Here is a 21,689-nt window from a genome sequence, read left to right as displayed (position 1 = left end):
TGAATAACCATGCAAATATACTTGGTACCCTTAATATTTACCCCTTAATCAGTGTGCCGGTTAACCACACACGCTCCACCGATACTATGATAAATATTAAGTTACCCTTTGCCTACCTTGTTAAGTCCAGGTTAGTGTGCCGGTTAACCACACACGCTCCACTAACGACTTAAGCAAAGTGCAAAGTGTAATTTCATGGGTTAGCACCAAATTCACATTTTCCTAAGTAACTAAGATTGGGTATTAATAAGAGTTTAGTTACTTAGTATTTATCATTAATACTTTTAATGAAAGGAGAATTATAGTCCTTGTCCTACCCGTTCGGCTAACGACCCTCCACCAGTCAAGGAAGCGGTGGGTGAGAGTGGACACCCATTAAACTGTCATTTTATAGACAGTAACCTTATACCCCCCCTTATAGACCGGCTTCGTGAATGAGGCCTACTAACGGTAAGACTGACTTTACTCTTATACATACATATATATATATATATATATATATATATATATATATATTATTAACTTATAATATTATAAAGTATAAGGGTTGAATTTTAACTTTTAAAATTCTAAGGGCTAACTTGGAATTAAAGTATTCATAAGTGAAAACTTTTCAAATTCCAAAACTTGAGGGCAAGTTTTGAAACTATTCAAAACTAATTAATTTCATAACTTATGAGTTTAAAGTAGTTTTAATTAAAAAAAAAAAAAAAAAAAAAAACTCTTCAAGTTCCATAACTTGAGGACAAGTTATGGAAGACTTTAAACTAATTAATAAAAAAAAAATAACTTTTTTTTATTGTAACTTATGGAACTAATTAAGGTTACACTTTTTTTTTTAATTTAATGAAGAGACTCTTGAACCTCCATAACTTGAGGACAAGTTATGGAGTCATAAAACTTTTAATTAGAACTAGACTCTTCATTTTGTAACCTTTGCCAACTTTTATGAGTTTTATGATTCTTAAATGTGACTTTTCATATAACTTGAGGACAAGTTATAAAAACACACTTTGGAATCAACTCTTAAATTAAAATGGATTGAAAACAACTATTTCACACAACTTTTCTATTAATCTAAGAACCTCATAAGAACAAGATAATTCAAATCATCAATCTTCAAGAAATTAGCATGAACATACAAACTAATACAAATCTTGAAATTATGACAATTATCTTAGAAATTGGATTAGCATGAACATTACCACGTCAAAAACAAGTTTATAAGTCCAAAAACAACTTAGGGTAATGTTCCTAGTCCAATTCCAGCCAAAACAATCGAATATATGCATCCAACTCGATTTTTTTCAGCTACTTTTGCAAGTATAACAAAAAAAAAAAACTAGGCTCTGATACCACTGTTGGGTTATGAGCATTCTAACACTCCTAAGTGTGCATGCAATCCTAAATACCTTGGATCTATGTTTTCTCTATTATACATACAATTATGAACATCCAAGGTATTATCCTAATCTAGCATATAAAATAATAAATATAGCAAGATAGAATACATACCTCTTTGATGTAGAATGTCTTCATGAAGCTTGAGTGCCTAGTGCCCCAAGTGTGACACCTCAAATGGTTCACACAACACCAAATACACTTGGAATAACTCGAGAGAAACTTGAACACTCCTTGAAATCGTCTAGCCCTCACACTCACACATTAGTGCACGATTTCTTGAGCCATGGGATTCTTTTATATGGTGGCTATTAGGGTTACACCATGTAACTCATAACTTTACCCATTCCTTATGCTCCATGGATTTTAACCTCCATGGAGTATCCATGGGTCACCCCATGGACTTAGTCCAACATAAGGAATCTTGGATCACAAGCCCACATATATAAGAATGAATGATTTACACAATCAACCCATATATTTAATTAGTCTCCTTTTGATCACTTAATTAATTCCAAATTAATTCTTGATCAATACTAATTAAATAACCTTATTAATATATTAGAACTTATAATATATTAACCAACCTTAAGTGTTATTTCTCTCATTATAGTCTATCCAAATGCATGATGCCATGCAACCCAAATGGACCATGTCGGGTCGGGTCAAGTCTTACCAATTATAGTTATGGACTTAGACATTAATCCAACAATTACGCCAATGAGTGTACATTTAGTAAGAGGGTGTGCTACAGTTGTAGGGAAGAAGGACATATTTCTAAGGAATGCCCCAGGAAAAATGAAGCCGCAAGAGAAAATACGCCTCCAAAGCCGAAGGCAAGAGCATCTCAGACAATCCTCGACGAAGAAGGTGACAACGCAAGGAATCACGAGTGAGGATTTTCTATCCGAAGATCAAGATATGTAGTAGCTATGCGGGTAGTATCTTATGATGTAGCCTATTAGAGGCATAGTCTAGGGTGAACTTGAACACCTACGTAATCGTTTCAATGAATAATATAAAACCTTCGTTTTGCTATCTGATGTGTTAAGCTGTTGTGTGATTTTCATGTATGGTGACTTGGAAAACTGCGAGACAATACTTGGGACGAGTATTAGTAGGTGTGAATGGTAGTAGAGGCCTATGCTACCGGAAGCACAAGACTCGCACTTGGATCAGGGAAAGTCACAAGGTTACCAAGGCACTAGTAATTGATTATGTTTTGTTCATATCTGTTGTTACCATCGTTTCGGTAATGACTAAGAAGATGGTTGTTAATCCGACCCTAGTGGTCATATCAAATCGAGTCTGAATAAGATGAGTATGTTACGTGGTTCAAAGAACCAAGATCGATGTAGCATCCGATTTAAGCCAAAAGATTAAAGTGAAAGATAATCGAAGCGATTAATAGAAGTATTGTAAAAAAATTGTTAAGCTAAGAAGCTTGTAACTAGAAGTGCTAAATGCTAGATTGTGATTATATCGCATTAAAACATGAAGGAAGGTATAATTCGTTCTGGAATTTGACTCTAAATGACATGAGTCTAAGCGTTGCATCATACGACGAGATGTCATTAGGACATGTCCCATTGGTCTGTTACGGTAATCGAAATAAAGAACTTATCTTAATTTAAGTCTGCTTAAGAAGGACCAGGAGTCTCCAATAAGGATTGATTTTGTAACTCGAAGGTTACGATTGAAAGTCCAACATGGGATGGAGAGCGGGTGCAAGATCGAGCACCACCTACAGACAAGAATTCCAAAAGTTAGATACGCATTCGAAGGAACATAATAGTTACGACTATTACCTAGGATGAAGAGATAATGTATGGAATCATTATACAATCCCTATCTTGTTGATGATTCTGGGACAATTTGAAAACTTCGTAGTCTATAGCGACACATCGGGAGTTGGGTTGATTTGTGTTCTGACCTAAAGAGATAAGGAGATAGCGTATGTATCTCAACAACTGAAAGATCACGAAAAGAACTACCCCACTCATGATCTGGAGTTGTCAGCGGTAGTATTCGCTCTAAAGATATGGAGACATTATCTTTATGGCACAAAGTGCAAACTTTTCACTAATCATAAGAGTCTCCAGTATCTCTTTGATAAAAAAAGGATTGAATATGAGGAAACGGCGTTGGCTAGAGTTACTCTAGGATTACGACAGTGAGAGGGTGTTTGTTTTTTCTCTGCAGATCTGTGTGGGCTCTTTTTTCTGCGCGGCGCAGACCACGCGCAGACTTAAAGGTTTGTAGTGTGTTTGTTTTTCTGAAGTGCGCAGACATAAAAACGTCTGCACGAGGTCTTCACCACACAGACTTGGGCCAACATCTTCTAAAGTCTGCGAGTGTTTTAAACCTAAAAAAAAACGCGTCCTTCTATTGTATCCGCCTCCATCGTCAAACCTTCCCACCTGGTCCATATTTCTCCACCGACAGAACCCATCCATCTTCAATCCATCGACCATCGCCTCCGATCAGCACCCCCGTCGCCGCCCTGCTCTCCGATCGAAGGCATCCAGTGACCAGACGCCCGCCGACTTGTACGATTCAGGCCACCAGCGAACAGGTTCGTCATCTTCCTTGCGTTTTTTTTAGTTCCAACATGAAATTAACATGAAATTGAGGAATAATCTTGCTGTGAAAACTCTCTAATTCACTGAAAATCTTGTTTCTTGCTTCAAATTCTTCTTAAATGTTATTACAATACATGTATAGTACATGATCAGATTAGGTTTTTGCATACAAAAAGAATGGAACTACAGTCATGTATCATGTATGTTTGATTGATATTCTGGAAAATAATATAAATATATAGCCTATTTTGCTGAAAATTAAGAAAATTAAAGAAAGTCTTGCCTTTTCTTTTCATGTTTATGTCTCATAAGTAGTGCAGAAGCAAAAGAGCCTTTTCCTATATGTGAAATAATGTTGTCAATTGTGAATTGTTTATTGCTGTGAATTGTGAATTGTTTATTGTTGTGAAATAATGCTGTCAATTGTGAATTGTTTATTGCTGTGAAATAATGCTGTGAATTGTGAATTGTTTATTGCTGTGAAATAATGCTGTGAAAATTTGTGCTGAAAATGTGAAATAATGCTGTCAACTAACGATATCTAACAAGTCACGTGAAAATCACACTTTAGTTGTTGATTGTTTATTGTTTATTGTTATTTGGTTTTGAAAATACTCTTGATTGTTTCAAATCATTATTATTTTTTGTTGTAATGTGTATGATATGCAATACCTTATGAAATCATATTTGTCAATTTGTGAATGCTACAATACCTTATGAAATTATTATTGTCTATGATATATTGCTTATTAGAAATGGGAGAAAAACAACAATGGACCAATGAGCATTTAAAATGCTTATTGGATACTTGTATTGAAGAAGTAGAGAGTGTCGGTAGAAAAGGATTGAGTTTGCAGAAAGACTCATGGATAACGCTTGGAAGAGTTCTTAAGGAGAAATTTGGGTTTGATTTGAGTCAAAAACAAATGAAAAACGCATATGACAATCTGAAAGCCAAATACACAGGATGGGTGTATTTAAAAAACAAAACTGGTAATATATACAACTCTCAAACAAACACTTTTAACTTAACAGCCGAGGAGTGGGATGATTTTAAGAAGGTATATACACATTTATATATATATATATATATATATATATATATATATTAAACATATATATATATATATATATATATATATATATATATTAAACATTTATGTTTGAAGTTGCCAAATATTCTTATACTATTTTTTGTTACATTTGGGTTTAGGGGCATCCGAAGGCTGCTTCATTGAGAACAATTCCACTGCCTTTTCCAGATCTTTGTGCACGTCTTTTTGATGGAAATAGTGTTGCTGGTAATTTTAGAAGTTACTCAACCCAATCATCATTAGTAGCTGGAGCATCCTCTTGTCGTCTTCCACCACTTCATATTACCGCCACCCCTTTTCATGCAATAGATGATGATGGTGATGACACTTCCCACCATGAGCCACCACCTTCTGCTGCTTCACCTTCTGCTGCTTCACCTTCTGCAGCTTCACCTTCTGCTGCTTCACCATATACTGCTTCACCATCTGGTAACCCCAACAAAAGGGCTAAACCCTTAACTCCTATACCTCCTAGTGCCTCACCGTCTGCTTCTTCACCTGATGGAACTTCTATTACTGGTGACGATTTAGCATTAGAAATGAAAAAATCTCTACAAAGTTTGACTAAAGGGTATACAATCCCTCAATGTTTAGAGAAGTTAGAGGTGCTTCAGTTAGGCCCTACCGATCCTTTACGCTTTGTTGCATATCATATTTTTGGAGGGACCGTGAACATGAGAGAGATGTGGATGCATTTGCCTGATGTTCCCGAGATATTACGAGGATGGCTTGAGATAACGGGTACAAGTTTAGGAGTTTTGAAGGATGGAAAGATTGTCCGATGATTTTTCTATTGTTGAAACTATTTGTTAGGTCTTTTTGCCTTTGTTGGAACTATTTTTTGTTATTTTGCTACTTGGAATATGGTTTATCTAATGTTTTTTTGGTACTTGAAATATGATTAATGTAATGTTTATTTGCTACGTCAAATATAGTTTATGTAATGTTTTTTTGCTACTTGAAATATGGTTTATGTAATGTTTTTTTGCTACTTGAAATATGATTAATGTAATGTTTTTTAAAGTTCTACTTTGTTCATTTTAGGTTCATAATGGATCACGATCAAAAGTTACTTCTCGTAATTCTTATGTACCTGTACATCCATTTTTTTTGGAACAGGGGTGTGAAACGATTGTGGGATAATGATTCGGAAATGACAGGACATGAATACACATTAGAGTTGTTACATCGTAATCGTTTACAATGTGTTGAAGTACTACGCATGTCCCGTGACTCTTTTGTACGACTATGTGCTCATTTTAGAGCAAATTACTCATTAAAGGGCAGCAAACATGTATCGGTTGAGGAAAAGATGGCCATGTTTTTTATGATGATCGGCCATAATCAACGTTACGTGATTATCAAGCGGAGATTTCAACACTCGAAGCAAACAATTCATAAATTTTTTTATGAAGTGTTGGAAAAAATGATGCTTTTCGCACAAGATGTTATAGTACCAACTTCTTTAAATCCGAATCCAAACATTCCAGGACATAATAAGAGGCTACGACGGGTTTTCAAAGGGGCGGTTGGTGCACTTGATGGCACTTTGATACATGCTGTTGTCCCTGCTAAGAAACAAGACTTATATAGAAGTAGGGGAAAGGGAGACTGCTACCAAAACGTATTGGCAATTTGTGACTTCAATATGATTTTCACATTTGTTGTGGCCGGGTGGGAAGGGCTAGCGCATGACTCTAGAATATTATCAGAAGCAATAACCGATCCACAATCATCATTCCCGTTTCCACCACCCGGTAAGTTTTTGTTTTTTTAAATACTCTTATCTTAGTTTGAAAATTGATTAGTGTTTTGCATTTTTTACAGACAAGTATTATCTTTGTGATGCCGCGTATGCACACACTCGAGGATTTATGGCCCCTTATCGTAATGTGAGGTATTGGCTTGGAGATTTTCGTCAAAGACGTGCATTGACCAATAAGGAAAAATTTAACCATGGACATGCAAAACTTCGGAATGTCATTGAGCGTACTTTTGGTGTTTTGAAAGCACGCTTCTCTATATTGAAGAGGATGGCACCATTCCCGTTTGTGACACAAAGAAACATTGCCATGGCATGTTTCGCGCTTCATAATTTTATAAGGAGAGAAGGAATGAGTGATGAGTATTTTGCACGATACGATGAACCCAATGTCTCGTTTCGAAATAACAATGTGGGCGTTGATGATGATGAAGACGGGATTCCAACACATGGTACTACAGCAGACCGTGAATATATGACTCAATTACGGGATGAAATTGTTGATCAGTTGATGCACAATATAGATTGAATTGTTTTAAATGAAATTGTTATTGTAAAACCAATTTTTTTTATTGTATGACTAATTTAGATGCATGAATTTTATTTTCAATGTTATAAGACTATTTTTATTAAAATGTTGGTGTTGGAAAATCATTTTATGTTTGTAAAATCATTTTATTTAAAATTTCAGTTTATTTCAGCAGTCTGCTGACGTTAAAAAACAAACAGTCTTCTTATTGCAGACTGCAGACGTTTGGTCCACCTCTTCTGCTGCAGAGGCTTGCAGATGTGGTCCGCAGACTGCAGACATTTTGGCTTTAGAAAAACAAACAGCACCTGAGATACTTTACCACCCCGGTAAAGCAAATGTTGTAGCTGATGCTCCAAGTCGAAAAGAAAACCTTGAAAGAGAAAGGCCAAGAACGTTAACAATAGAAGTTGTCTCAACGATTGAGGAAAGAATCATGAAAGCTCAGGAAGAAGCTTTAGAGGAAAAAAAATGGCCGAAAGGAAGAGCGTTTTGGCAAAACGTTGGTGTTCGGTACGAATAACCAAGGATTGAAGGTATTCCAATATAGGATTTGGGTACCTAAGACGGTAGGAGTAAGAGATCTTCTGATGGAAGAAGCCCACAAGACCATGTACTTGATTCTTCCTGGCAACACTAAAATGTATAGGGATCTGAAACCCTACTACTGGTGGCCGACGATGAAGCTCGATGTTGCAAAGTATGTGGCAGATTGTGTAACATGTGTGAGAGTTAAGGCACAACATCAAAAACCATATGGGATTTTAGAACCTTTACCTTTACCCATGGGTAAATGGGAAGACATCACCATGGATTTTGTGACTAAGCTGCCCAGAACAAAGGACGGTCACGACCTGATTTGGGTGGTCGTTGATCGATTCACTAAGAGTGCACACTTCATAGTAGCCAATGAAAGATGGTCTATGGATAAGCTTGCAAATGCTTACGTGAAGGAGGTAGTAAGACTTCACGGTGTTCCTTTAATGATTGTATCAGACCGTGATAGTCGTTTCACGTCAAGGTTTTGGAGGAGTCTACAAGAGGAATTGGGTACGAAATTGTTTTTAAGTACAGCTTATCATCCGCAGACCGATGGTCAGAGAGAAATAACGATTCAAACGTTGGAGGATATGCTAAGAGCGTGTACCCTAGAGTTCCAAGGTAACTGGGATGAGCACTTACCTCTGGTAGAATTTTCCTACAACAATAGTTACCATTCGAGCATCAAGATGGCACCTTATCAAGCCTTATATGGACAAAAGTGTCGTACGCCGTCTTGTTGGCTTGAAGCCGGAGAAAAGCAGTTTATGGGCCCCGAGATAGTCCATCAGACTGCTAAAAAGCTAAAGGTGATTAGGGAAAGGATGTTAGCAGCTCAAAATCGTCAAAAGAGCTATGCTGACAAGAAGAGGTGACCGGTGATATTCGAAGTCGGGGATTCAGTTTTGCTTAAAGTCTCACCGTGGAAGGGACTTATAAGATTTGGGAAACGAGGAAAACTGAGTCCAAGGTCTATTGGACCGTTCAAAGTTCTTCAGAAGATTGGGAACCAAGCTTACAAGCTCGAATTGCCCGAAGAACTAGACGGTATTCATAACACCTTCCATGTGTGTTATTTGAGGAAATTCACGGGAGAAGTTCCCCACATAATTCCAATCTCAGAGTTAAGGATGGAATAGAATAAGAGGCTAATCGAAGAGCCCGAGGCTATCGTTGACCGTAAGACTAAGAAGTTACGACGCAAGATGGTCGACTTAGTGCTAGTCCGCTGGAAACATACGAATGGGCCGAATCTCACTTGGGAAACAGAAAGTGACATGATGAGTCGCTATCCGCATCTGTTTGCTGACGCATGATTCCGGGACGGAATCATCCTAAAGGGGAGAGAATTGTAACGCCCGTGTTTCGGGGCTAAGCATTAGTAGATGATGTAATAGTCTAGGTCAACTATTGTAACTCTTTTTGAATTAATAAAGATGAATTATTTGAGTATTATGTGCATTTATGTGATTATTACTTATTTATAAATGTATAATAAATAAATGATAAAAATAAGCGTCAAAAATTAAAGTGTGAGATAAGCCCGATATCTTTATATAAAGTTGTAGTAGTCGAAACAAGGATTCCGAGGATATAATGAACGCCGAAATCCGAGTTATAACGAAGAAGTTATGACCCGTCGAAGTTTCGCGACGGAACTGGCACGACACCGGGAAGCGTAAATAGTGAATTTACGATAGAAGACTTTTTGGCCTTAGTAGTCTAAACGAAAGTCGTAGAATATGTTAAACCGAGAACATCCATAAAAACAACGCCCAAATCTGACTTCGTATGAGGAAGTTATGAATTTTCTAAGATTCGGCATAGCAATGCACGACCCGAAACTCGAATTTTAGTTTGAGCGGTTTTTGGCCTACGTGACCTAAATGAGAGTTGAATATCTCATTAATAGGAACTCAACGGTAAAAAGACAGATGAAAACGGAGTCCGTATGTAGAAGTTATGAATTTTACGTAGTCATTTAACAGTATAATCTTCTCATACTATTAAATTTAAAATCGGTCGAGAATTAGCTGACGGAGTCAAAAGGAAAGTTGTAGATCTTATTTTTACCTACGCATGGATATAAAGAACGTCGAAAACGGAGCTCGTATGCGAAAGTTACAAATTTTTGAAAATCGGCTGATTTCCACCCTGTGTGCGATGCCACGTGTCAGCACCAGGCTGTGCCTGGCTGTAGCCAGCTGGCTCACAACGTGAGCACCCTTTCTCACGACATGAATCGGCCCAGACAGCCTATAAATAGAGGCGTAAATCACCCCCAAGACACACACCTTTCATACCCTTTCTCTCTCATTACCCCCAAAACCTCTCTTCCATTCCCTAGTACTTCCTAAGTGCTAGAAGCGAGTCCCGGAGAGACCGAAGGCTCTAAGAAAAAGAGTTTTTCGGTTTGAAACTCTGTCCACGCGGAGCCCGGTTGTCAAGCAAACTTCCCGGTTTCGTCAAAGAAGATTATTTTTAGAAGCGAAGTGCTGTCCGAATCACTCCTTATCAGGTGAGTGTATAGTCACTTTCATCTTACACATAGATATGAAGTACTTTATGTGCTATGTGTATAGGTATGTGTTAGCTATTTACTTGAGATGTTGCTGAATGAAAGATATATGCTTCTTTCTTTCAGATCTGAAACTTTTACCTTCAGATCTACACTTTATCTTTCAGATCTAAGACTTTTCTTTCAGATATGAGACCTTTTCTTTCAGATCTACACTTTCTCACCTCAGATTTAAGCTTTTTCTTTAGATCTAAACTGTGTACTTTGAGATCTACGAAAGATCTGAACTTCTTTCCTTCAGAACTGAACTTTTTCTTCAGATCTAGACCGTATATATATTTTATGCTTTGAAAGTTATGTTGGATGAAAGATGTAAACATTATTTGTCAGATCTAGATTGTATAAATATTTTATGCTTTGAAAGTTATGTTGGATGAAGGATGTAAACATTGTTTTTCAGATCTGGACTATATATGTATTTTATGCTTTAAAAGTTATGCTGGATAAAAGATGTAAGCTTTATTTTACAGATTTGGACCATGTATGTATTTTATATCTACAAATATGTTGGGTAAAACATGGGTAGATGAAATAGTTGGTGTGTGATGAAAGATGAGTTAGAGGATGAGATAAGAGGTAATATAGATTATGAGATGAGGGTGAGAGGTGAAAAATGAGAGAAACCTTTACCCAAACGATGGCCCGTCATCTAGCAGAGTACGGATGACAACCATGGACTATTCTAGACAGTCTGTGGAACACTAGCAGGCTCGCTACCTGTAGGTGTTGTGAACGATATGTTCACCCGGTGTACTCTAAAAACCCATTGACATGTATTGCAGGTGGACTCCAACAAATAATATTGTCGATAAATGAGAGCTATGGACTTAGCACCCGTTGGATGAACCCTGACAGCTATGGATTTAGTGTCTGTTGTATAAACCTTGGCGACGATGGACTTCGTGCCTATTCCTTAGGAAAACCCTTAGGAATGAGTGATAGATGATCCTTAGTGTGACATCCCCATTTTCACGGCCAGAAAATATCGATTTGTTTATAAAAACAAACATTAAGTAATTAAAAGGAAAACAAAAACAAAAATACAGTAGTTTTTATGATTTTTGGTTTTATCATGTGATAAACCTAATGATTATTAATGATTATGTTACGGCTATTTGATCATTTTGAAATGCATAACTTTCATATGAACATTTTGAAATGCTATTTGATCATTTTGAAATGCATGACTTTCATATGAACACATGGAGAAACATTTAATTTGCCTATTATGAATTTATATATTTATATATATATTTTTTAAAATTAGCCGGCACTTTTGATTTGTAAATAAGTCATGTGGTATTTGAGAATGCCAAATGCCACTTATGAAGAAACTCTTTTAAAATAACAAACAATAAATTGTCACGACATGGTTTTACATAGTAATATAAATCACCTAAATCCAAATAATAATAGGTTAATTATGATTGTTTACAAATATCCAAATTCGACATAAATCTTTTAAAAAGTCAAAACATCTGCTAATAATTCATCATTACAATTAGTGGAATTTTGAATTCCGGGATCTTCCCTCGTTTTCTTGTCTCTTCTGTCTTTCAAATTTCAAAAACGTTTTACCTCGCCTTGCTCCTACCTGAACATAAAAACTAGGGTTCTTATTCAGTACGATAACCTATATTCCAAATTTGATTTTGATGCTATGTTGCTTGACTCAAATTGAATTTCGTAGAGTTTAATCGCAAGGACGATGGGTTGTTTCTTCGCATGTTTTCGTGTTAGAGATGACCGTCGGCCTCCAATCCATCTCCTCTCTCAACCAATCGCTTCAAACCCCAAGGTAAGATCTAGAGGTTAAAGATATAGAAGAAGGGGGAATCTCCGAGATCTGTTGTTTCTGACTTTTGTTTATATTTTACCTCGGTCAGGATCGTGAGTCTGGAGCTAGAAATCATTTATCGACTTTGCTACTTTTCGAAGGTGAGTTGATCGGTGTTATTTTCTCATAGCTTCGTGAACATTGATATAACTGTTTTTATTGGAGCCGCTCTCATTTTCAAGCAGGTTTATACATATAATTTTTCTATTTCACAAAAATGTTTGAGAATTTTCTTTAGGTTTGTGGATTTATTTGCTGATGTATTGTTCATAAAATCCTTGTTCTCTTTCAGCTGAAGATAGAGATCAATCGCCATGTAAGGACAGGAAATGCAGTGTTCCAGGTTCTGCTTCCCCTGATTTCAATTCGAAGGAGCTGAAAGCTGAGGTAATAATATTTTTTTTGTCTTCTACAATGAAAAAACGATCAGCAAGTGGTGTTAGTACACAACTCAGAAGGTATAGGTCAAAAATAGATTAAACCGTTATATATAAGAATTAAAAGGCATGTATTGCGAGTTTTGACTTATTTATTTGAGTTAGACAAGCTTTAATATCATGCTATTATCTGTCCTTTTCTCTCAATGTAAAGTAATCTATCATATTTTTGCCTCTAGACTTTGCGTAGGCAATCCACTTTTCTTGCTTGTGATAATTCTCATTTAAGTGGAATGGAACATGATAACTCTTGCTTCAAGTGAATGACTAGCCTTTTATCTTACTCATGTAAGATGTTTTTTTGCTAATGAGTCAGAGCTACTTTACTTAACCAGTTAACCTCTCTATTGCCATTTCTAAGAACAAAGAAAAAGAAGAGGACAACAAACTGAGGCTGCATCTTGTATTTTTGAAAACAATGTTTTCTGTTATTGATGCTTTTTCTGACACAATTCAAAATTTTGGTTTATTCATATTTGAAATCACTTTTTAGTTTCCCAAGGAACCCGACAATTTTGCAAATATTTTTATTAGGTAGGTTTATGCTAATTGGACATCAACTTCTTGTTTCTGTCATATTTTACTGCTATTTACAACACCATTTTGATCGTTTTTGTTTACTTTTCTGAATGCTGATCATTGTTCAGTAGTTATTTGACAGTTAATAGTTAATCAAAATACTCTGCATATATTTTTTTTTTACTTTTCCAAGAGTGATGGACCATATAATCTTTTGGTGTAGGAACTATTAGATAACCTCATACATTAGGTCTCGAGTTCCTTTTTAGATGTGTTACCTTCCATCCCAAGTGAAGACAAAATCGTAAGTTAGATGTTTTGGTCAGTGTTAGGTCTCATAAGAGACACGAAACCTGTTTGTTAAGAAAAAGAAAGACTTAGTTAATACCATGAGTTTGGGTGCCAAATCTAAAAGGTGTCAAACTTTTAACATATACCAACTATCTGACCAAAGTATAAATGCATTTCCATTTTCTGACCCAATCAATCATTTTTAACCCAAATATAATATAATATTGCTTATAGTTTGAGTGTTACATACTTCATCAAATTTTGTGCTTTGTATACTAACATCTCTTGACCACATATGTAAGAATTTCACATATAGTGAAAGAGCCAAAAGGAAAGTAGGCAGTTAATACACAAATCTTTAACAAACACCCAGCTTCTAGCTATACTTTTACGGTTTTACCAATCATTTAACTAGAAGTTGTAATTCTACAGGCTAAGTTTCTCAAAGCTTGTGGTACTTTACCACAAACTCCAGTTGAAATTCGGAACAATGAGAAACTGAAAAATCTAGATCCTCAAAACAAAGATACAAAATCATCAACATTTCATTCATGGCTTCAAAGTGATGGTCTTGAAAAGCTCAAACTGGAGAAGCAATCCGATTTGCAACCTTCTGCAATCAAACTCTTTGAAGAATGGGACAATAAATCAGATTCTTCATCACATTCACTAGACAGGTAAAATCTCTAAAATTTAGTCAGTTTTTTATTTCTAAAATTACAAAACTAATGCTTGTAACAAACAGAAAAGGTAACTGCTTTTGTTGTGTAGTTGTGTGACAGGACATGCCAATCAAGCACAGAGTCCTACTGCTTCCTCTACTCCTCTAGTTGCAAACACACAGTTTAGAAACAAATCTGTTCGATTTAATTCTGAGATTGATGCATCTTCATTTTCATCAAGTAGTTCTTCATCTGAAGTTACTTCCCAAGAACCAAATTCAAAACATTCACCTTACCCTACCCCTCTCAGCTTAACCAATGATATGCAAACACCTGGCACTGTCTTCCATGCATCTTTTCATAATAAAGAAACTGGGAAGAAACCAAGGATCAGATCTCAGTATGTGATCCCAGTGCTAAGCCCTGTGGAAAATGCCACTCAGTTGAAGAAACTCGTGGAAGAAAGTTTTAGTTCTGATGACTCCTCAACTCAATTTGAAGAACATTATAAGTCAGAAGTGGAAAGAGAAGAAAAAGAGTTAAATGTGGATACAAGTTTGTCTTCATGGCTACCACCAAAGCAGAATCATCAAGGCTCTATTCTTCCTAAAATTGGCAAAACTCCAGGGGATAGACCAATACTAGGGATGGTTGCAGCTCATTGGAATGCTGATGAAGCTGCTTCTTTCCCACCCAAGTGGTGGGATGGGAATGGAATCCCCAATTCCACTCATAAATACAATGAGGTAAATTTTGTTCATTTTTTATCCATCTTTTGTACCTGTTATGTGTAACATAAACAAAACGAGACTTTGTATATCATATATGCATTCTGTTGTGGGTGTGCAGGATCAGAAAGTTAGCTGGCATGCTACACCTTTTGAAGAAAGATTAGAAAAGGCTTTATCTGAGGATAAACTTACTGCTGAAAGGTATGTCATACTCTAAAGTTTTCTAAAAGATTCATCACTATGGCTGAATGGACTGAATAAAGGCATATTTGGGTATGTTTATTTTTGACTTAATGGGCTAAGCATTTATTCTATACATGACTGTTTCTTTTTTACTAATCTGGACCAAATGACTTAATGGGTTAAGCTTAAAAAACCTTGCTTAATGTATTAAGACACCAACCCTTTACTTATTTGATTTCCCCCCCCCCCCCCCTTCCAACTGCTCGCATGTTAAAACTTATAAATACTGCAAAAATTGATGAAATTTGTGAGTTTTTTGTTTTTTAGAATGCAAGGGTAAAATGGTCATTTGGTCTCTCATTCAGACAGTTTATTTAGTCCAGAAAAAAAACATATTTTATGTATACAACACTTTATCCAGACACACATCATTACCCATCCAGCCACTTCACCCATACATGACAGTTTATTTACTCTGTCACAGCATTACCAAAAGCAGTACAACCTGTTTTGTCTTGTATAACAAACTGGCCTTAAAGAGCTTCACTGAGACTTTTTTTTTTATAAGCAGGAAGCAACTTGGAAAGGTGCCGTTGGTGGATATGGATGAAAAAGATGAATGTGAGAGCACTGGAAGAACATTGCAATCTTGTAGTCGTTTTGAATCTGGATATGTTCTGATCAACAGTTCTTGACTGCTGAATGCTGTATGGAGGTAGAAATGTAATAGGCCAAGAAGTGTTACTATTTGAAAAATGAGGGAACTTAAACAAGTTGTATAAATATAAATATTACTGAATCATGGGAGTGGATTAGTCTTAATCCTTAGACTTTGGCTATGAGGAGTGGGGACTACTGTATACATCTATGATTTGTCATGTGTGTGCTCATTTTTATGTCTACAAGTGTATGTTGAAGCAAGGTCTGCGGTGCTCAACCAATAGATGTTTGGTGCTCGAGAAGGGGATCTGATTCTGTGGTGCTTAGACAAGACTGTTTTAGTTGAAAACATTAAATGTTTTTGGCTTGGCCAGTTGGCCCACAAACAATTTTAGGTCAATTTTTATCATTATAAATAGTAGGGGTGAGCACATGTTGGTTTGAGTATGTTTTGGGGGAAAACAAAATCCAAATTGTAAAGTTTATTTTTATGGGTTTAAAAACCGTCATTTCATTACTTTTTTTGGGTCTGGTTTATTGGCTTTTTGGGTTTCAGGCATTGGGTTTTTGGTTCTTTGATTAAAAACTGTAGCCCTTTCTCTTCATACCCAAAACAATGTGGGATGTTGGAAAGATATATTTGAAGTATAGTCTAATGCTTCTTTGTTAGGAATCTTTTAAGGTTTTCTGTACGAAAAAAAAAAGCTTTATATTGCTAAAATAAAGTGTTAGATTAAAATAAATTTTACTATAAAATATGATGTTAAAATTAAGGCAACCAAAAAAAACTCTTACATATAAGGGAGTAAAAATAAAATAAAAATGAAAAATATGGGAGACCACTAAAGGCCCATCAGGCCCATATCGCACATATACCCATTTCTTAAATGATACCTATGAAATTCTTAGTTTTTTTTTTTGGAACTCTGTATTTTGCCTAAATCTTGGAAAAACCTTAGGAAGATTAAAATAATGTGTCTTTTTCTCTTATTATGTCTAATAATAGAATAAAAATAAAACTGATTTAATAATAAATAAAATTGTTTCTATATGCATGTCATGTGTCCATATGTTATACTTATATGGATATTTTATCTTCTGTTGGCACATTAGCTTAGGGGGTGTTTGGGATTGTTTTTTAAACTAAAAAGTCATTTTTAGGAAATTGGCTTTTTGATTTATGTTTTTTTTCAAAAAAAAACTTTTAAAATGTGTTTGTATGAATTTTTGAGGGTGCAAAGCGAAAAAAGATAAAAGTTATTAAAAATCACAAATCTATGACTTCTTAAACACCTTATTTTTTTCATTTCAAAAAGTTAACTTTTGAAATTACCAAACAACTTTTTAAAGTTTTAACTTTTTGAAAAAACCAAAAATTCAAAAAATAATTTGAAAAGGAAAAAACCAAACACCCTCTTGGTGTCACTACCTCCTCCATCTTTTATTACACGTTTCAACGTGTTAGGGATGAAGGAATGATCATCCCTCCATCACTATGTCCGTATAACAACACATTATCAAGTTTTCTCTTTCCGTTGCATCACAAAACCATCTTTCCGTTCCATCTCAAAACCATCACGCTATCTTTCCATACAGCACCCGCCACAGCTTTGTTTTATTAAAAAATAGAATATATTAAAAATTCAACAAAAAAAAAAAAAAAAAAAACTAATAAAAAATTCTAAACTAATTATGATAACATTTCATTAATATAGAAACAGAAAGTACAAGACTAAATACACACTAAATATTTCATTAAAAGTACATAAAAACATTTCATTCCCAACCCCAACGCTGTGCTATTTCACGCTTGCGTGCTAGTACCGCATTCAACTGTGCCCCAACCAAATGATCATGCGGTCGAAGATAAAACTGCATATCTTTATCCTGACGTTTCTCCCGCATCATACGCACCCTCTCTTCTTTTTCCTCCTCCATGATGCGTAACTTCTCTGCCTTGAACTCCTCTAGTTTCGCTCGATGCCGTTTTTTATCCTCCACATCTTGTTTGTTAACATTACTAAATTCAGTAAATTCAGAAACAATCCTTAGCAGTTGTTCATCCCTTTGTTGTTGTTGTTGTTCAGACGACAATGATGCCGGTTTATTCCCTTTTCGTTGCAGTTGTTCAACATTAAACCCCTCATCCTCTTCGGGAAATTTGTCATCCACAGAAGTAGTGTAAGTGTTTGATTCAGATGTCTTTGTCTTTTTCGGAGGGTTGTCTTTGATAATTCCCCATGCTGCCTCGTGAGAAAACGCTTTGTTTTTAAAAAGGTTTCTGTATTCGGTTTGTGCTAACAACAATATATCGGCTTCTGATTGACCACTTCGGCGTTGTGTCAATTTGTTGTTGTAGATATCGTTGAACTTCTTGATCTTCTCGTGCATGTTCTTCCACTTTGAATTCATTTGATGGACAGTTCGATCAGTACCTCCTAATTGTTTGCTAAAATATTCAAGAATCCGCCTCCAAAATGAATCGGATTGTTGCCGATTCTCAATTTCTGGGTCTTTTGAAACATCGACCCACGCTTTGGCTAATGCGACTTCTTCATCGATGCTCCATTGCTTTGACTTTTTTTTGGTAGACTGATGACCACCGCATGAAGGAATTTCGGTTTGTGGAATGTTATATGAAGATGAAGGAACACTACTAGAAGAAACACCAAGAACTTGAGGTCTTGGAAATGGTGAAGAACCTGGTGAATTTATCATTTCCTGCAGCTATAATCAAAAGTTAGTTGACAATATGCAGAAAAAGTTTGCAACAATATTTGGGTAACGAAGTAATTGGTTAAAAGTTAAAACACTTGAAGCAAGCAGAAGAAAAGATAATAAGTGCAGGGGGATTCACTAACAGTGGTGGATGATGATTGATGAGGACTCTCAGAGTTTCTATAAGCATTTGGAGGCACATTGTATGGAAGAGAAGGGATGGAGGCAACATGGCCATGGGAATTAACATGATTTTCTAGGTCAGAGCCATGCATTGAATCAATGCTGACAACTGAAGTAGGTGCAGTAGTTGGAGTTGATGGTGTTGAAGAATTTCCTTCAATGGGTGATTGTTCCATTATCTGATCTCCAAAATCAAATTGTAGAAAAAGAATTATTATTGGAGTTTATCAAATATTATATGGGTTTCTAAAACAACTAAAACCATTGTTTTCATTTCAAGTGTAATGTTCAATCCAATCTGACACATACAACTTTTATATAAATTGGAGCAGACAGAATCAAAGCTGGCATGTGATCCACACTTAAACCAACTCAATTGAAAATTTATCTACAGAATGTATAAAAGTAGAGAGCAGTCTGACTCGGAATTTTTTAAAAAATTAAGAGAGCGCTCAACAATCTGTAACGAGTTCAATCAAAGTACTAATTCTCGAATGACATGAGTATCAGAAGGTTTGGAGTAAGAAATTTTCGCAAGTATTTCAAATCAATTATCAGGAACTACGTATCGTAACATGAATAACATATTAGCTATTAAATTTTAACAGTGCAGAAACATTATACTTGTAAAATGCAAACCAACCTGTGTCGTCACACAAGGAGAGACGATGCCCACAGCAGAGAGAACCAAACAGACGCCGGGGCAAGCGACAGGGGTAGAAGCGAAAATGGAGCAGAGGCGAAGCACACCTGCGGCGGAGCGGTCGCCGGCGATCGGCGAGGGGGTTTACGGGCCTGCTGTCTTGCTCACTGTTGTCGATTCAATTAGGGCTTTCTTTTTTGGATTTTTAAACTCATATTCGCGTCGTTTGGAGTGCATTTTACATGTCTACATGTCATGTCCATTTTCATTTTATCTCCTCGTCCATCTTTCATCTTCCATTTTTTTTAAATACATATATTAATAATTTTAAATTAAATCATTTGATTTACCAAATAAAAAATTTAATACTAAATTAATAATAACTAAAACATTTCATTAACTTACACAAAAAAAAAATGCATAATATAACAAAAAATCACATCATTGTTAGTGATCAAAGTTTAGGCTCAAACCGTTTAGATTTTAATTTAATCCACTTTTGTGTCTCTATTGTTTAACCATTACTATTAATTAACCAATTTATTCTCTTACATGGTATTAGAGGTATCGGTTAAAACCTTACTACTGACCACAACCCGTAGTCGATGCCCTTCACCTCTGACAACCTTCTTTAATAGTCGTCGGTGTTGCCTTAATTAGATTCAATATTTTTCTCGTTCGTCTTTTTCCTCTTAAATAATAATACAATCGTCAACCCGAAATCAGAGCTCCTTCTTTGGCTTCTTCTATTGTCTCGTCTTCTTTTGTCTCTTCTTTGGATGACCCCTACTAGCCTTCTATCTCCTCCTCGGATGACCCCCACCTCCCTCTGATCCTTCCGCACGCCGCAACTCGAGCTCTCTTTATTTTTTGCTGCCTCTCTCCAGACTCCTCGTTCGCCGTCTTCATGATTGTCGGCACCACCAACTCTCTTTTTCTTCTACAACAGAACCGTGTCTTTGGTCATCACTTCTTCTCTCTTATTCTCCGACTACTACGAGTAGTTGTTGTTAGCCGTCATCGCTCGAGCTCTACCACCATACTTGTCGCTATCTACATTTATGTTTTTTTTCTTTTGTTTTTCTATTCAGTTTAATTGTTTCATTCCGGTCAAACTGCGGGGGATGTTAGTGATTAGGGTTTAGGTTATGCAACTTTTGTATCTCTATTTATATAAGGTTTAACCCTCGCTATTAATCAAACGAGTTATTCTCTTACAATCACTTCCTAATTGAAAATGCATAAACTTTATATATATATATATATATATATATATATATATATATATATATATATATATTGTTTAGTCTATTATGTTCCGTCAAATTTGAAAGAAAATTTTTATATATTTATCACTTATATATTTTTTAAGGTTAACTTGGTATTGTTGAAATCATTTTCTTCTTGTTCATAAGATTCTATAAGATTCTTATGGTTGAATATCAATTTCATCATAGTTACCGATCAAATTATCTTCTCTTTCTAAAAAATATTATGTAATAGTATAACGCACACATACATTATGTTTTTTATTTGTATGGGAGACCATTCTTGTGTCGGTTTTTCACCATGTGCCAACATTGCATAATGACACCAAATACTCATTTCATATCATTCCTTGTTGATTTTTGCATCATATTGATTTTTTTGTGTTTTTCATCTTGTATGCATATAGATGATTTAATAAATGTATCATATTCAAGATATATCACATCAGCAATATAATATATATGCTTGTATTGTACTCTGTTAACTTCAAACATACATTCAAGTGTTATTCCATTTAATAGGTCACTAAATAACGACTATTTGATCGATAACAATGATGTATTTATTGGAACCGAAAATACCAAATAATGCACGCCAACTCAATAGATCACGTTAAGTCCCTTCTTCTAGCATCACCGTTGGATGATCATGATTACCATGTATGTATTAACCTATCATGAGTTAGGGTAATTTGTCTACAGCTAATGCATACAATCAATGCTTCCTATCATTTGCAAGGAATTCATGTTTGGATTCAATTGTTGACTGTCATCCACAAGATTTACACAAATATTGTTTATCGTAAAGGTTGATGAAACCTTTAAAAAACTTATAAATACTTTCCTCGTCAAGCTTTCTCAAACATCTTTAAATACTCATCCCATGAGTTGGGAGTTATGTCGTATGATGTTTGATGAAGTGTAGATATAAACTTTTGTATAATAGTAAAACCCCTTCTGGCTCTCGTATCCCATGCAATCCAAAAATATGGAAACTCTTTATCCAAATTAGGGGTGTTGATCGGGTAATTTTTTCAGGTTTCGGGTAATTCGGGTTGGGTAATTCGGGTA

General features: G+C 35.6%; 2 protein-coding genes across 6 annotated transcripts; one reads left to right on the top strand and one right to left on the bottom strand.

Moving 5' to 3' along the window:
• The first annotated feature begins 11,996 nt into the window (after positions 1-11,996).
• LOC145166014 (protein JASON-like) lies at positions 11,997-16,323 on the top strand. 2 transcript variants are annotated; one of them, XM_079084939.1, is made up of 7 exons: positions 11,997-12,284; positions 12,373-12,424; positions 12,616-12,710; positions 14,003-14,247; positions 14,342-14,978; positions 15,082-15,164; positions 15,715-16,323. In XM_079084939.1, the coding sequence occupies exons 1-7, from the start codon at positions 12,195-12,197 to the stop codon at positions 15,839-15,841; spliced, it is 1,329 nt and encodes a 442-aa protein (XP_078941065.1). In that variant the 5' UTR covers positions 11,997-12,194; the 3' UTR covers positions 15,842-16,323. The 2 variants fall into 2 exon arrangements, with proteins under 2 accessions (XP_078941065.1, XP_078941066.1); XM_079084940.1 differs by having other exon boundaries at positions 11,999-12,284; positions 15,718-16,323.
• Positions 16,324-17,485: 1,162 nt separating this feature from the next.
• Positions 17,486-19,579, bottom strand: LOC145166013 (uncharacterized). 4 transcript variants are annotated; one of them, XM_079084934.1, is made up of 3 exons: positions 19,351-19,579; positions 18,668-18,886; positions 17,486-18,533 (listed from the first exon to the last, which is right to left on the bottom strand). In XM_079084934.1, exons 2-3 carry the CDS (start codon positions 18,881-18,883, stop codon positions 17,583-17,585), a joined length of 1,167 nt encoding a protein of 388 aa, XP_078941060.1. In that variant the 5' UTR covers positions 18,884-18,886; positions 19,351-19,579; the 3' UTR covers positions 17,486-17,582. The 4 variants fall into 4 exon arrangements, with proteins under 4 accessions (XP_078941060.1, XP_078941062.1, XP_078941063.1 ...); XM_079084936.1 differs by having other exon boundaries at positions 17,486-18,527; XM_079084937.1 differs by lacking the exon at positions 18,668-18,886.
• Between the last annotated feature and the right edge of the window lie 2,110 nt (positions 19,580-21,689).

This window comes from Lactuca virosa, chromosome 3 (assembly GCF_052849685.1).
Source record: "Lactuca virosa cultivar CGN04683 chromosome 3, Lactuca_virosa_CGN04683_v6, whole genome shotgun sequence".
In the NCBI taxonomy this organism is placed as follows: Eukaryota; Viridiplantae; Streptophyta; class Magnoliopsida; order Asterales; family Asteraceae; genus Lactuca; species Lactuca virosa.
This window is presented reverse-complemented; position numbering and strand designations above follow the sequence as displayed.

Excerpts from the sequence above, each read along its gene's own strand:
- LOC145166013 (XM_079084934.1), bottom strand. The coding sequence starts at position 18,883 with ATGGAACAATCACCCATTGAAGGAAATTCTTCAACACCATCAACTCCA. Across the intron at positions 18,534-18,667 it reads ATCAATCATCATCCACCACT|CTGCAGGAAATGATAAATTC; the intron begins GTTAGTGAATCC and ends TTTTGATTATAG.
- LOC145166014 (XM_079084939.1), top strand. The coding sequence starts at position 12,195 with ATGGGTTGTTTCTTCGCATGTTTTCGTGTTAGAGATGACCGTCGGCCT. Across the intron at positions 12,285-12,372 it reads CAATCGCTTCAAACCCCAAG|GATCGTGAGTCTGGAGCTAG; the intron begins GTAAGATCTAGA and ends TACCTCGGTCAG. Across the intron at positions 14,248-14,341 it reads TCATCACATTCACTAGACAG|TTGTGTGACAGGACATGCCA; the intron begins GTAAAATCTCTA and ends TTTGTTGTGTAG.